Here is a 14,033-nt window from a genome sequence, read left to right as displayed (position 1 = left end):
GAAGAGGACACTAAAGAGTTCAGGTGCACGACATGAGGATTTAATGAGACAGCTTTTATCTTACTGCTTTCGTGGAAGATCAGGTGAGAACCATACAAATTCCCTTACACATGATGTTTATATAAATATATTCATCCAATAAAGCAAAGTAATATAGGTTATTATATTACGTTCGGATACACCAAAGCATCTAAATTTTGACAGTTTAGCTAGCCAGCATGCTAGTAGCAAAAGTTTGACATTCTGTTGCTGTTGGTTTGATTAATTTTGGTTTTAGCATCACAAAACTTGTGGTTTTAAAACTAGTGAGATCTGTTTTCAGAAAATATTTTACAAATGAAACAAAAACTGTAGGACAAATATGCTTATTGTTTAACCATACTAAATCATTATTTTAATTTATAACTTTAAGAAATATAAAAGGTTAAGGAAATGTGGATATGAAAATTAACTCATTAAGATTTGCAGTAACCTTAGACCAAATAAAATATACGAAACAGAACTTCCACAGGTAGGGCATGCAGCCTCTGACACACAGTGATACAAGATAGGAGGAACACAGATATTTGGAACCTTTAGGGGAGCTCTCCCCAACATAAATAGATTTTTCGATCTGTTTATTTCTATGTCTACATACATTTTGTAGTATAATGTGTTATTTCTAAAGTCATTAATACCTGATCTTTGCAGGGGATGGCGGCAACAAGGCCACGGAGAGCTAAAATAAATCCCATACAAGATGCTAGGTATTACTGCTCCTTAGGTGAAGACAAGGCAGGATTTGATGTGAGGTATATTGATTCATTTAAAGGTGAGTTGATTCCAAAGAATGCAGTCAGCTTCTCAAAATAGAAATTTTTATGTTTTTTGTAGTTTTTTTGTAGCATACCATGCATGAGAAAATTAATAATTACGAATATAATTATACTTGTTTTATTATTATTATTATTATATTTCTATTTTTTCCTTGTCTTTCCCCAAGGAATTATGAACATGTTACATGTTCCAAAATAAATAATACAATATAATCAAATAAAAAACATATTTAAAAACAAGAAGGATTTTAATTAAATGGTTTATAGTTTATTGCCCAATTTGTTTTTGATGTGTGTCTTTAGGTCGCGGTGTGTTCAGCTGTCGGTCATTTCAAAAGGGAGATTTTCTTTTTGAGTACAGAGGACAAATCATAACTAAAGAGGAACAAGAAAACCGAATGAAACTTTACCATGATGCACTCAAGGTTTTCATATTTGATTTCAAGTTCAATGGAAAACAGTTATGGTATGTAACTGCTTTGATAAAGGATAAAATACATGAGGTTTACAAATTATAATATTCAAATAATATTTTGAATTGAATATTAAAATGTTATTCAGACGTTCTACAACCTAATATACTTAATGACTTTCTTTACAGAGTGTAATTGTTATTGTATACTTTTTGTTTTAGTGTTGATGCTACCAGAGAGGACGGCTCACTTGGCAGACTTGTAAATGACGATAATGTGAATCCAAACAGTAAAATGACAGTTACCAGAGTGGATGGAAGGCCCCATCTCTGTTTGTTTGCAATCAAAGATATTGGTCCAGGAGAAGAAATCACCTATAACTATGGTGATTCCAACTGGCCATGGAGAAGCAAGGTATAATGTAAATAGTACAGTATAAGTATAAATAGTATTAAATGAATAAAGGCTATACTGAAAAGTATGCATACACACACGGGTCCTGTGTAATACTCAACTGGACAGGTCCAGACATTAGGAGGACTGTATTCATCTTGGCTAGACCCAAAGACTGCCATTCATTATTCATGCTTCTTCCTTAGAAATCCAACATGGTGGCATCTCAGGCTGTGGATGAGATTGCAGCCAGTTCCTCTCCTAACGACGCAACAAAGGTAAATTGGAGTTTCAGTGTCAGATTGTTTTAGTTGTAGACTGAGGTGCTAGTTATTAGGCAGTATTGAGGTATGTGGGTCCTTGGTTATCTTGACCAAGTAAGATGCACGCATTAGGAGGACTGAGATTTGAAACAGGAAGTATAAACAACTGAGTTCTACCTACAAGTGCGCCCACACACACGGGTCCTGTGTATTACTCAACTGGACAGGTCCAGACATTAGGAGGACTGTATTCATCTTGGCTAGACCCAAAGACTGCCATTCATTATTCACGCTTCTTCCTTAGAAATCCAACATGGTGCCATCTCAGGCTGTGGATGAGAATGCAGCCAGTTCCTCTCCTAACGACGCAACAAAGGTAAATTGGAGTTTCAGTGTCAGATTGTTTTAGTTGTAGACTGAGGTGCTAGTTATTAGGCAGTATTGAGGTATGTGGGTCCTTGGTTATCTTGACCAAGTAAGATGCACGCATTAGGAGGACTGAGATTTGAAACAGGAAGTATAAACAACTGAGTTCTACCTACAAGTGCGCCCACACACACGGGTCCTGTGTATTACTCAACTGGACAGGTCCAGACATTAGGAGGACCAAGTTTCGAAATGAATTCAGATCAATGAGAGTTACTCTGGCAATTGTGCATACACACACGGGTCCTGTGTATTACTCAACTGGACAGGTCCAGACATTAGGAGGACTGTATTCATCTTGGCTAGACCCAAAGACTGCCATTCATTATTCATGCTTCTTCCTTAGAAATCCAACATGGTGCCATCTCAGGCTGTGGATGAGAATGCAGCCAGTTCCTCTCCTAACGACGCAACAAAGGTAAATTGGAGTTTCAGTGTCAGATTGTTTTAGTTGTAGACTGAGGTGCTAGTTATTAGGCAGTATTGAGGTATGTGGGTCCTTGGTTATCTTGACCAAGTAAGATGCACGCATTAGGAGGACTGAGATTTGAAACAGGAAGTATAAACAACTGAGTTCTACCTACAAGTGCGCCCACACACACGGGTCCTGTGTATTACTCAACTGGACAGGTCCAGACATTAGGAGGACTGTATTCATCTTGGCTAGACCCAAAGACTGCCATTCATTATTCACGCTTCTTCCTTAGAAATCCAACATGGTGCCATCTCAGGCTGTGGATGAGAATGCAGCCAGTTCCTCTCCTAACGACGCAACAAAGGTAAATTGGAGTTTCAGTGTCAGATTGTTTTAGTTGTAGACTGAGGTGCTAGTTATTAGGCAGTATTGAGGTATGTGGGTCCTTGGTTATCTTGACCAAGTAAGATGCACGCATTAGGAGGACTGAGATTTGAAACAGGAAGTATAAACAACTGAGTTCTACCTACAAGTGCGCCCACACACACGGGTCCTGTGTATTACTCAACTGGACAGGTCCAGACATTAGGAGGACTGAGTTTAGAAATGAATTCAGATCAATGAGAGTTACTCTGGCAATTGTGCATACACACACGGGTCCTGTGTATTACTCAACTGGACAGGTCCAGACATTAGGAGGACTGTATTCATCTTGGCTAGACCCAAAGACTGCCATTCATTATTCACGCTTCTTCCTTAGAAATCCAACATGGTGCCATCTCAGGCTGTGGATGAGAATGCAGCCAGTTCCTCTCCTAACGACGCAACAAAGGTAAATTGGAGTTTCAGTGTCAGATTGTTTTAGTTGTAGACTGAGGTGCTAGTTATTAGGCAGTATTGAGGTATGTGGGTCCTTGGTTATCTTGACCAAGTAAGATGCACGCATTAGGAGGACTGAGATTTGAAACAGGAAGTATAAACAACTGAGTTCTACCTACAAGTGCGCCCACACACACGGGTCCTGTGTATTACTCAACTGGACAGGTCCAGACATTAGGAGGACTGTATTCATCTTGGCTAGACCCAAAGACTGCCATTCATTATTCACGCTTCTTCCTTAGAAATCCAACATGGTGCCATCTCAGGCTGTGGATGAGAATGCAGCCAGTTCCTCTCCTAACGACGCAACAAAGGTAAATTGGAGTTTCAGTGTCAGATTGTTTTAGTTGTAGACTGAGGTGCTAGTTATTAGGCAGTATTGAGGTATGTGGGTCCTTGGTTATCTTGACCAAGTAAGATGCACGCATTAGGAGGACTGAGATTTGAAACAGGAAGTATAAACAACTGAGTTCTACCTACAAGTGCGCCCACACACACGGGTCCTGTGTATTACTCAACTGGACAGGTCCAGACATTAGGAGGACTGTATTCATCTTGGCTAGACCCAAAGACTGCCATTCATTATTCACGCTTCTTCCTTAGAAATCCAACATGGTGCCATCTCAGGCTGTGGATGAGAATGCAGCCAGTTCCTCTCCTAACGACGCAACAAAGGTAAATTGGAGTTTCAGTGTCAGATTGTTTTAGTTGTAGACTGAGGTGCTAGTTATTAGGCAGTATTGAGGTATGTGGGTCCTTGGTTATCTTGACCAAGTAAGATGCACGCATTAGGAGGACTGAGATTTGAAACAGGAAGTATAAACAACTGAGTTCTACCTACAAGTGCGCCCACACACACGGGTCCTGTGTATTACTCAACTGGACAGGTCCAGACATTAGGAGGACTGAGTTTAGAAATGAATTCAGATCAATGAGAGTTACTCTGGCAATTGTGCATACACACACGGGTCCTGTGTAATACTCAACTGGACAGGTCCAGACATTAGGAGGACTGTATTCATCTTGGCTAGACCCAAAGACTGCCATTCATTATTCACGCTTCTTCTTTAGAAATCCAACATGGTGCCATCTCAGGCTGTGGATGAGAATGCAGCCAGTTCCTCTCCTAACGACGCAACAAAGGTAAATTGGAGTTTCAGTGTCAGATTGTTTTAGTTGTAGACTGAGGTGCTAGTTATTAGGCAGTATTGAGGTATGTGGGTCCTTGGTTATCTTGACCAAGTAAGATGCACGCATTAGGAGGACTGAGATTTGAAACAGGAAGTATAAACAACTGAGTTCTACCTACAAGTGCGCCCACACACACGGGTCCTGTGTATTACTCAACTGGACAGGTCCAGACATTAGGAGGACTGTATTCATCTTGGCTAGACCCAAAGACTGCCATTCATTATTCACGCTTCTTCCTTAGAAATCCAACATGGTGCCATCTCAGGCTGTGGATGAGAATGCAGCCAGTTCCTCTCCTAACGACGCAACAAAGGTAAATTGGAGTTTCAGTGTCAGATTGTTTTAGTTGTAGACTGAGGTGCTAGTTATTAGGCAGTATTGAGGTATGTGGGTCCTTGGTTATCTTGACCAAGTAAGATGCACGCATTAGGAGGACTGAGATTTGAAACAGGAAGTATAAACAACTGAGTTCTACCTACAAGTGCGCCCACACACACGGGTCCTGTGTATTACTCAACTGGACAGGTCCAGACATTAGGAGGACTGTATTCATCTTGGCTAGACCCAAAGACTGCCATTCATTATTCACGCTTCTTCCTTAGAAATCCAACATGGTGCCATCTCAGGCTGTGGATGAGAATGCAGCCAGTTCCTCTCCTGACGCAACAAAGGTAAATTGGAGTTTCAGTGTCAGATTGTTTTAGTTGTAGACTGAGGTGCTAGTTATTAGGCAGTATTGAGGTATGTGGGTCCTTGGTTATCTTGACCAAGTAAGATGCACGCATTAGGAGGACTGAGATTTGAAACAGGAAGTATAAACAACTGAGTTCTACCTACAAGTGCGCCCACACACACGGGTCCTGTGTATTACTCAACTGGACAGGTCCAGACATTAGGAGGACTGTATTCATCTTGGCTAGACCCAAAGACTGCCATTCATTATTCACGCTTCTTCCTTAGAAATCCAACATGGTGCCATCTCAGGCTGTGGATGAGAATGCAGCCAGTTCCTCTCCTAACGACGCAACAAAGGTAAATTGGAGTTTCAGTGTCAGATCGTTTTAGTTGTAGACTGAGGTGCTAGTTATTAGGCAGTATTGAGGTATGTGGGTCCTTGGTTATCTTGACCAAGTAAGATGCACGCATTAGGAGGACTGAGATTTGAAACAAGAAGTATGAAACCCCAACCCTAAATCTGGTTTGCATAAAGACGTAGTTCTCGGCTTGGTTGAAATGAACTCTGATGTAGTTAGATCGCATATTTGAATTTCAGCTGATCAAGGAGCAAGAATGAAGCTTACTATAGGAAGGAGCATGTAAATACAACCGAAACAATCGCTAAACTCTTTCCTGTTAATGCTAAGCACATTTATGTAACATTGTTGTGTAAAGGCCATCCGTTATGTCTTGATGGATTCATGACTTCATGATTTAATTATACTTTTTTACACTCCCAGTCAAAACTTTGGACACATCTTCTCATTTCAGAAAGAACAAATTGTAAGTCTAATCTTTTTTGGGTGTTGTGGGTCCACAATGAATTTTCTTTTCATTGTGGTTTTGTAATATATACCATAATATAAAACCTAGAAGAACAAATTGTTTTGAAAATTGATCTATATACAGCAGGTATTTTTCCCTTTAAATTTTGCATTGCAAAAGTTACAAAAATTGATTTAATAGTTTTAGTAACACTTGAACCTGTTTTTTTTTTTTTTTTCTTCCGTCCTTAACTCCTTTTTAAAGAGGAACCAAAACAACTATTTGGTTGTGATATTTTACATCACAAAAGTATGAATTTTGTTTTTGATTACACTGTTTTTTTTTTTTTGTTTTTTTTTACCAAACAGGACTGCGATCATGATCTAGTCCCTGACGAAATGTCAAGTTTAGAAAAATGTTTTGCATGTGGAGGACCTTTTTCGCCTCTGAAATGGAGTGGTGTGAGATGTGAAGGTAATTATTTAATTATGGAAGGTTGGGTACATTAGAATATCTTAAATATGATCCATAAGGAACACTATAAAAACTAATCCATAAGTAAATATGATATATGTTCATAATGAACCTTTTACATCTGCACTTTTTACATATTTACTTACCATGTCATTATTAAAGCTGCTATACCCAATTTGCAAAAACAAGTTAGCTTAACATATTTTTTTTTCATGTTCATAACAACATTTTAACAAAGCATAGCTATAAATGTTGTTTGGAGATTAAAGAAAAAAAAATGAAGTGGTTCTGTTGCATTTGTCTAAAACCATCAGCCAATAACATGGCTCAGTCCAGAAAAACGATAGAACAGTCTTTCCTGACTCCTTAAATTCTACATTAACATGGCTCCACCACACTATGCACTGGCCTGTTTAGCAGCAAAGCACACCAGGGGGTGTGGCCTATGGATAATATCCAATGGGAGGGGGGAGCCTCTTGACTGTGTTTATGCTTCCATCTAGCCTGTTTTTTTTAAATTGGGGAAAGCGGCTTTAACTACCTTTCTTTTATTAACTTAATTTTTCTCTGTCTAGTTTGCTACCAGTCCTGGCACAAAAGATGTTATGTTAGCCACAAGGTGAACCTCACTGAACCTCTTCCAGAGGTAAGTGTTTTTGCAGAATTCTTCTCAGTAAAATATGTAAGGTAAACAAAGTCTTACTTTGTGTTTTTGATTGTTATTAGGTCTTTAGTGAAGATAGTTCAAGTGAGGGGGCTTCATCAGAAGAGGAATATGTGCCAGATTCTATAGCTGACTCAGACAGCTCATGGGACAACAAATCAGAGCCTTTAAATATAAGTTGCAAACAAGTACAGAACTCTGAGATCTCCAGCAGTCAATCTGCTTGCAAAACGAAAAGACCTCGCCTAGAAAGTTTTTTAGAGAGAGTAGGACAAAGAATTTCAGAAGATGCCGAATCAATATCTGAAGATGGAATTGGCACAAGACAGCTCGACGTATCAGGGGTTATTGCCACAGCAGAAAAGTCTGATGCTGAAGGCATTGTTGATGACTCTAATACTACGGCTGAAGATTCCTTAAAAACATCCTCCTCACTAAGAAACAAAACATACTGCTACATTTGTGGAAAACTACAGACAAAGTTTACACGTCATTTAAAAACTCATGAGAAATCACATGCAGATGTTGCTCGAGTTTTAAGTCTTCCCAAGAAGTCCAAAGACCGTTTGAAAATGCTTTCTAAGCTGCGAAACAAAGGAAACCACAGACATAACTCGGAGGTCATCGCAAGTGGGATTGGATCATTAAAAACCAGACGCACATCAAAAAAACCCTACAAAGGAAAAGACTATATTCACTGCATTTATTGCGAGGCATTATATCTTAAAAGAGATCTTTGGAGACATGTTCGTAAATGTTCTTCAAAACCAGTGGAGGCCAATTCAGAGGGGGGACGAAAAAAGGTCTTGTCCCTGGCCTGTATGAGTGAGTCAGCTCTGTGTCAGCAAGTTTCCCCCGGTGTTTGGAAGATATTAGCTGTCATGAAAGATGATGAAATAACTTCTACTGTGCGAAGTGACTTCTCTATTCTTCAGCTTGCTCAATCATTCTTTAACAAACATGGGAAAGATCCCACCAAATTTGACTACATTCGCCAGACACTCCGAGAATGTGGAAGACTTCTGCTCACACTTCGGAAAGAATGCTCAATACACACTTTTGAGGATGCTGTAAGACCTGCAAATTTCAATGTGGTTATCAAAGCTGTTAAGAAGGTGTGTGGGTATGATGAAGAAAAGAACTGCTACTCGACTCCAAGCCTTGCTTTAAAGTTGGGACACTCACTGCAGAAAGTCTGTGATATTATACATTGCAGAGCACTGATGGCAGAAGACAGTGCACTGATAAAGTCAACCCAGAGTTTCAAAACCCTTTATGCTACAAAGTGGTCAGAACTCATCTCCCATACTGCATTAACCACACTAAACGAGCGGCACTTCAACAAGCCTTCCACACTTCCTTTCACAGAAGATGTTCAGCGTCTTCATAGACATCTGGAGAAGACTACAGAACAAGCACTGAAGGACTTGGAAGAGCATAGTTCACCAAAATCATACAGTGAACTTTGTAAAGCTACCATGGCAAATGTAATACTATTTAACAGGAGAAGAGGGGGAGAAATTTCAAAGATGACACTGAATGGCTTCCAGGAGAGAGACACTAGTACCCTGCACAAGGATGTTGCAATTGGACTGACAAAATTTGAACTTTACCTTTGTCAACACTTCAGTCGTGTAGAATTGAGGGGTAAACGAGGACGCAAGGTTGCAGTGCTACTTTCACCAGACATGGTGAATGCCATAACACGGCTGACAGAGAAAAGACAAGACTGTGGTGTTCTGGCAGAAAACATATTCCTGTTTGCCAGACCTCATTGTCTGACTCCCTACAGAGGACAGGACTGTTTGAGGATTTATGCGACTGAATGTGGGGCTGAAAACCCTGAACACCTACGTTCAACGCAGTTGCGCAAACATGTCGCAACTTTGTCTCAGATCTTAAACCTCAAGAATCACGAGTTAGACCAAGTTGCCAACTTCCTAGGTCATGATATTCGTGTTCATCGCGAATATTATAGACTTCCAGAGGCTACTACCCAGCTTGCCAAAATATCCAAACTACTGATTGCCATGGAGAAAGGGTCTCTCAAAAGCCTTCAAGGCAAAACACTTGAAGAGATTGAAATCGAAGGTAAAGTGGTGTTAAGGTTAAGAATTATACACGTTTCCTGCACTATAACCTTATAATTCATTAAGACAATCTTTTATTTTGTTAGATAACCTACAGTTGACAGATTCAAGTGAAGAAAGTGAGGTCGGAGCGGAGCGTGAGGAGGTCGGAGCGGAGCGTGAGGAGGTCGGAGCGGAGCGTGAGGAGGTCGGAGCGGAGCGTGAGGAGGTCGGAGCGGAGCGTGAGGAGGTCGGAGCGGAGCGTGAGGAGGTCGGAGCGGAGCGTGAGGAGGTCGGAGCGGAGCGTGAGGAGGTCGGAGCGGAGCGTGAGGAGGTCGGAGCGGAGCGTGAGGAGGTCGGAGCGGAGCGTGAGGTCAATGAAGGAAATCTTGTATATCCACAGATTGGTAAGTACAATGTGATTAGTCTCAACTTTGTTCAATTTATGAAATCACATGACTAATAGACTTTATTACAGATTCTAGAATGATGAAGAAAGTTGTCAAGGAACCTCCAGGTATGTGTTTGTCATCATTTATTGAAGCTTTTACCTTTGTAACTACTTCCTAGACACTTTTGCTATCTTTGCTATCTTTATGTAAAAAAAAAAAAGATAATTCATTACTATCATTTTTCCAGTGATTGTTACCTTTGTCCAAATGGTAATTTAAAGAAAGTCAAGGATCTTTCTAAAGACCAGCTCAACAGAATAGAAAGGTCAGTTTTGGAGGATGGTCAGGTAGGAAATGCTAGTTTGAACAGGTGATTTTGAGCTGTGATTTAAAGTTCTAGAGAGAATCTAATGAGCAGAGGAAGTTCCAGAGGGTGCAATTAGCAGTGGCAAAGGATTGTACCCTCAGATTTATGATTTTGATGATGGGGGTAAGGAGGTTAGTGTTAGCAGTGTTGTGGGAGAGTGACAGTAAAGACAATCCCTCAGGGTGGCGGGGGCGAGGTTGTTGAAGGCTTAAAAGTTGATTAGGAGTTTGCACTCAATACTATAGTCAGTGTGCAGCCAGTAATGTTCTTTTTAGGATGTGGTGATATAGTCTCTAGAGTGAGTGCAGTAGAGTAAGGGGGCAGCAGAGTTCTTAATAGATTGCAGTTCTTGGAGGTGAGTTTGGGGAAAGCAAAGATGCTGGGATTCTTTTTGAGGGTGGAGAGAATGGATAGGATTAGGAAGAACAATATCATTGGGACTGCACATGTTGGAAAAAATGTCTACATTGTTCTACATTGGCCAGGTTGAGGTTGTGTTGGGCATGTGCAAACAAGGGACAGTGAGGAAGGTTTGTTGAAGGATGTTAGAAAGGAAGCTGCCCTGCAGGAGACAGAAGGAGATGAGATTAATCAAGAGAGATGAAAATAGTTGGTGTGTGGAGGGCTGATCTACTACTCTTTATTTACCTGGTTTGCGCTTCTGAAGTATTCCCTCTACGCTCTCATCCTCTTTCTACAGTAAATCAGTGGTGAGTGGAAAGTTGACCAGTCACCGGAGTAGTGATGGGTCGTTCGCGAACGAAATGGCTCTTAGAGCTGGTTCTTTGAAGTGAACGATGCGAGCCGGCTCCTTATTGGGAGCCGTGGATTTTTTTTTTTTTACTTTCTCTTGCCCTCTCTCTCACTTTTTTCGCTGCACGTCAGCCTTGTGTTTGCGCTGAGTAGAGACGGGAGGGGCGCAAACAGAGCCTTGCGTTTGCACCCCTCCCGCCTCTGAGCAGAGGGAGGAGCTAGGGGCGGTAGTTACACTCGCAACAGCAGTAGCACACGAAAAGAGCAGCAGGGAGAGAGAGAGAAAGAGAGCCGGGAGCAACAACAAGAGACAATGTCGTCACATTAGAAAGGTGGAGTAAAGAAAATGAGTGACACCAAGAAAAGAAGCAAAATCTAGAACCATTTAAATTTTACTGACAATACATAGGCAGAGTGTAGAGTCTGCAAGAAAAGGATATCATATAGAGCCGGTGCACGGGCACCTGAAAACTGTCCACTCATCAGTGCGATGGGAAGATAAAACACAGTGAATTAAGTGTGATATAAGTGAAGCTGCCAGTGTGTCTACCCACTGAGCTGAGCACTGGGGACTTGGTATTTTTAAATTTAAAGTTTAAATTTTAAAAGTTAAATTGTAAATGGTAGGTTTTTGTATTTTATAATTTATTTTTTAAATTTTATGTGGAGTGAATAAATAAAAGCAGATTTATATAATGAACATATATACATAGAAAACACGTTTTTAAACATTAGTAATTCATTTTGTGCATAATTTTATATTGTTGTTAATAATAAATGAATGAAAGCAACAAAATAACCTGAAGAGCCGGTTCGGGAGCCGAAAGAGCCGGCTCTTTTTAGTGAGCCGAGCCGAGAGAGCCGGATCTCTAAAAAGAGCCGGAAATCCCATCACTACACCGGAGTCTTGTTTAGAGAAAAATTCAGCCTTGTATCTTTTAATATCAGCTGTAATAGCTCTAGCCATATTCCACATTCACATGTGTCACCTTAAACTAAAAGTCATAGTTGCGACTCTGGATTTATCTTAGAAACCATATTCAAGATTTCAAGGTCCATTAGTTGCTTGACCACATTCAGGAGCATTTGACATTACATTATAAGAGATTTAATACAACAAATATATGCTTACTGTTTTGTTTTGTTTTTCAGCACAAAGTAAAAATGGAGCGGGTAAGGTCATTGAACCCAACAGAATACTAAACAAGGAGATGAAGCCAAGCAGTAAGAAGAAAACAAATGAACAATCTGGTAAATGGTGACATGCATACAAAAGTCACTTAAGCACAAATGTAAACTTCATGCATTTTTGAACCCAGTTATCCACACCACCCAAGCCAGTATGGTGACTATGCTCATCTTTCTGCCAGGGACCGTACCATAATTCTACAACTTGGTTAGACAATTATATTAACCTACTTGGTAAGGTAAAACATAAATCACATTCAATGTGGAACAATACCTTGTATTAAGTAATGGGATAAATGTTTAAATTACTTTCCCTATGCCTGTTTTAATCTGTAATACATTTAAATACTTATCATTTTCAAAACAGCAATGCACCAAAACAATTAATAAACAAAGCAATGAGAACATATTATGATTTGGGTTTTTAATTTTGAGGATTCCTCAACCATTGGGCTTCTACATTATCTCCATACTCTGAACATCATCTTATTCCCATAGGCAGAATCTGGATAATATTGGAAAATTTGGGCTGGTTTGGCTAATTGTGGGCTGTAACCTGAACGTCTTGAAGAAAATTATGTTCACTGAAAAAACCTGAAGGCCCACCTCATGGTCAGGCAGGGTCCACCCTTGTTTTTAAATAAACATTTGAGTCAGACAGTTATATATGAAATGTTTGAGTATATGTTATACATTTCAAATTATTACAATATCATGCTATACATGTTTTTTGTTGTATAACGGTGTGTGGAATAAAATGCTCTCCATCCATAGTGATTTGCCATAGCTATTTATTGGAATTCTGACTTAATGTGGGCTACCTTTCAGAATTTTACATTTAAATAAATGTATTCATCCATTGTAATAAGTATTTAAACAGTCAGCATTACAGGATTTATACCAAAGAAACACTGTTACAACAAATTCACCTTAAAGGGGACATATTATGCAAAACCCACTTTTTTTTGTTGCTTTTGTATGTATATTTGGTTATGAATTGCCTCCCGACTCCTTAAGTGTAGGTTTTCAACAACTAAAAAAGGAGCTCTTTTAGGTCCCAGGTAGTGTATTTTGCACAATCCAGCATAATCACAGCCTCAGCACCTGTCCTCGTGGACAATGCAAAGGCCGTCTTTGGGCTGTGTAGACTAAACACTAACTGTTCTTAGCAGGGCTGTAAAACTAGTGTGTGCAGAACTCAATTCTTCGGCTTATTTGAAGGAAGCCGATTATCGCCATTATATTTTTGCATCCTACAACCATGTCAACTCACACAATTGAGCATAATACGTCCCCTTTAATTTAAAAATTGTTTAAAAAGTAGTTTGTTTACATTTATTTTTTTCTGCTTCTAGCTTCTCTGGAAAATGCAAGGAGGGTCAAAAAGCATCCTTGGTCTCCCACGGAGGTTGCTGCGATAATGAAGTATTTTGGCGAACATATCAAAAAAGGAAAACTGGCCACTATTATCGAATGCCAGCAATGCAAAACTGCAGAAGATCCTGCTCTGGCTGGTCGTTCTATTCAAAACATCAGAGATTTTGTGAGGAATCGGGGCGTGTCGTTGAAGAAAAAAGAAAATCCTATGTAGAGGAGTCTACATAACTCCAAAGTACTTCTTGGAGGAGTTACAAAAGATATTTTGTATGTTTTGGTTTCTCATTTATTTATTTTAGAATTTTACTATTAGAAGATTGGTAAATTCATTTTGTTGACACTGTTTTAGTGCATCTGATCTAAGAGGACATATAATTTTATATTGCCAGTTATTTTCATTTCTGTTAACAAAACAATCCTGTTTTTGTAAAATGCACTCAATTTGTTCCTTTTATTCACCTGTTGCCCTTTT

General features: G+C 39.7%; 1 protein-coding gene and 1 pseudogene across 1 annotated transcript; both read left to right on the top strand.

Annotated features, from left to right (window-relative positions):
• The first annotated feature begins 399 nt into the window (after positions 1–399).
• LOC146623234 (histone-lysine N-methyltransferase Set8-like) lies at positions 400–1,932 on the top strand (annotated as a pseudogene).
• A 3,822-nt stretch (positions 1,933–5,754) lies between these two features.
• Positions 5,755–13,806, top strand: LOC146623233 (uncharacterized). The gene is made up of 9 exons (XM_085366629.1): positions 5,755–5,827; positions 6,646–6,751; positions 7,327–7,397; positions 7,478–9,506; positions 9,592–9,629; positions 9,735–9,891; positions 9,951–10,001; positions 12,149–12,247; positions 13,540–13,806. Exons 1-9 carry the CDS (start codon positions 5,765–5,767, stop codon positions 13,773–13,775), a joined length of 2,850 nt encoding a protein of 949 aa, XP_085222755.1. The 5' UTR covers positions 5,755–5,764; the 3' UTR covers positions 13,776–13,806.
• Positions 13,807–14,033: the final 227 nt, after the last annotated feature.

This window comes from Diplotaxodon limnothrissa, linkage group LG11, assembly GCF_057381915.1.
Source record: "Diplotaxodon limnothrissa isolate DT_005_m linkage group LG11, D_limnothrissa_male_GT1.1, whole genome shotgun sequence".
Classification (NCBI taxonomy): domain Eukaryota; kingdom Metazoa; phylum Chordata; class Actinopteri; order Cichliformes; family Cichlidae; genus Diplotaxodon; species Diplotaxodon limnothrissa.
The sequence above is the reverse complement of the archived record's forward strand: the minus strand, read 5'-3'. Positions and strand labels throughout refer to the sequence as shown.

Excerpts from the sequence above, each read along its gene's own strand:
- LOC146623233 (XM_085366629.1), top strand. The coding sequence starts at position 5,765 with ATGGTGCCATCTCAGGCTGTGGATGAGAATGCAGCCAGTTCCTCTCCT. Across the intron at positions 9,630-9,734 it reads ATTCAAGTGAAGAAAGTGAG|GTCGGAGCGGAGCGTGAGGA; the intron begins GTCGGAGCGGAG and ends GAGCGTGAGGAG. Across the intron at positions 10,002-12,148 it reads AGTTGTCAAGGAACCTCCAG|CACAAAGTAAAAATGGAGCG; the intron begins GTATGTGTTTGT and ends TTTGTTTTTCAG.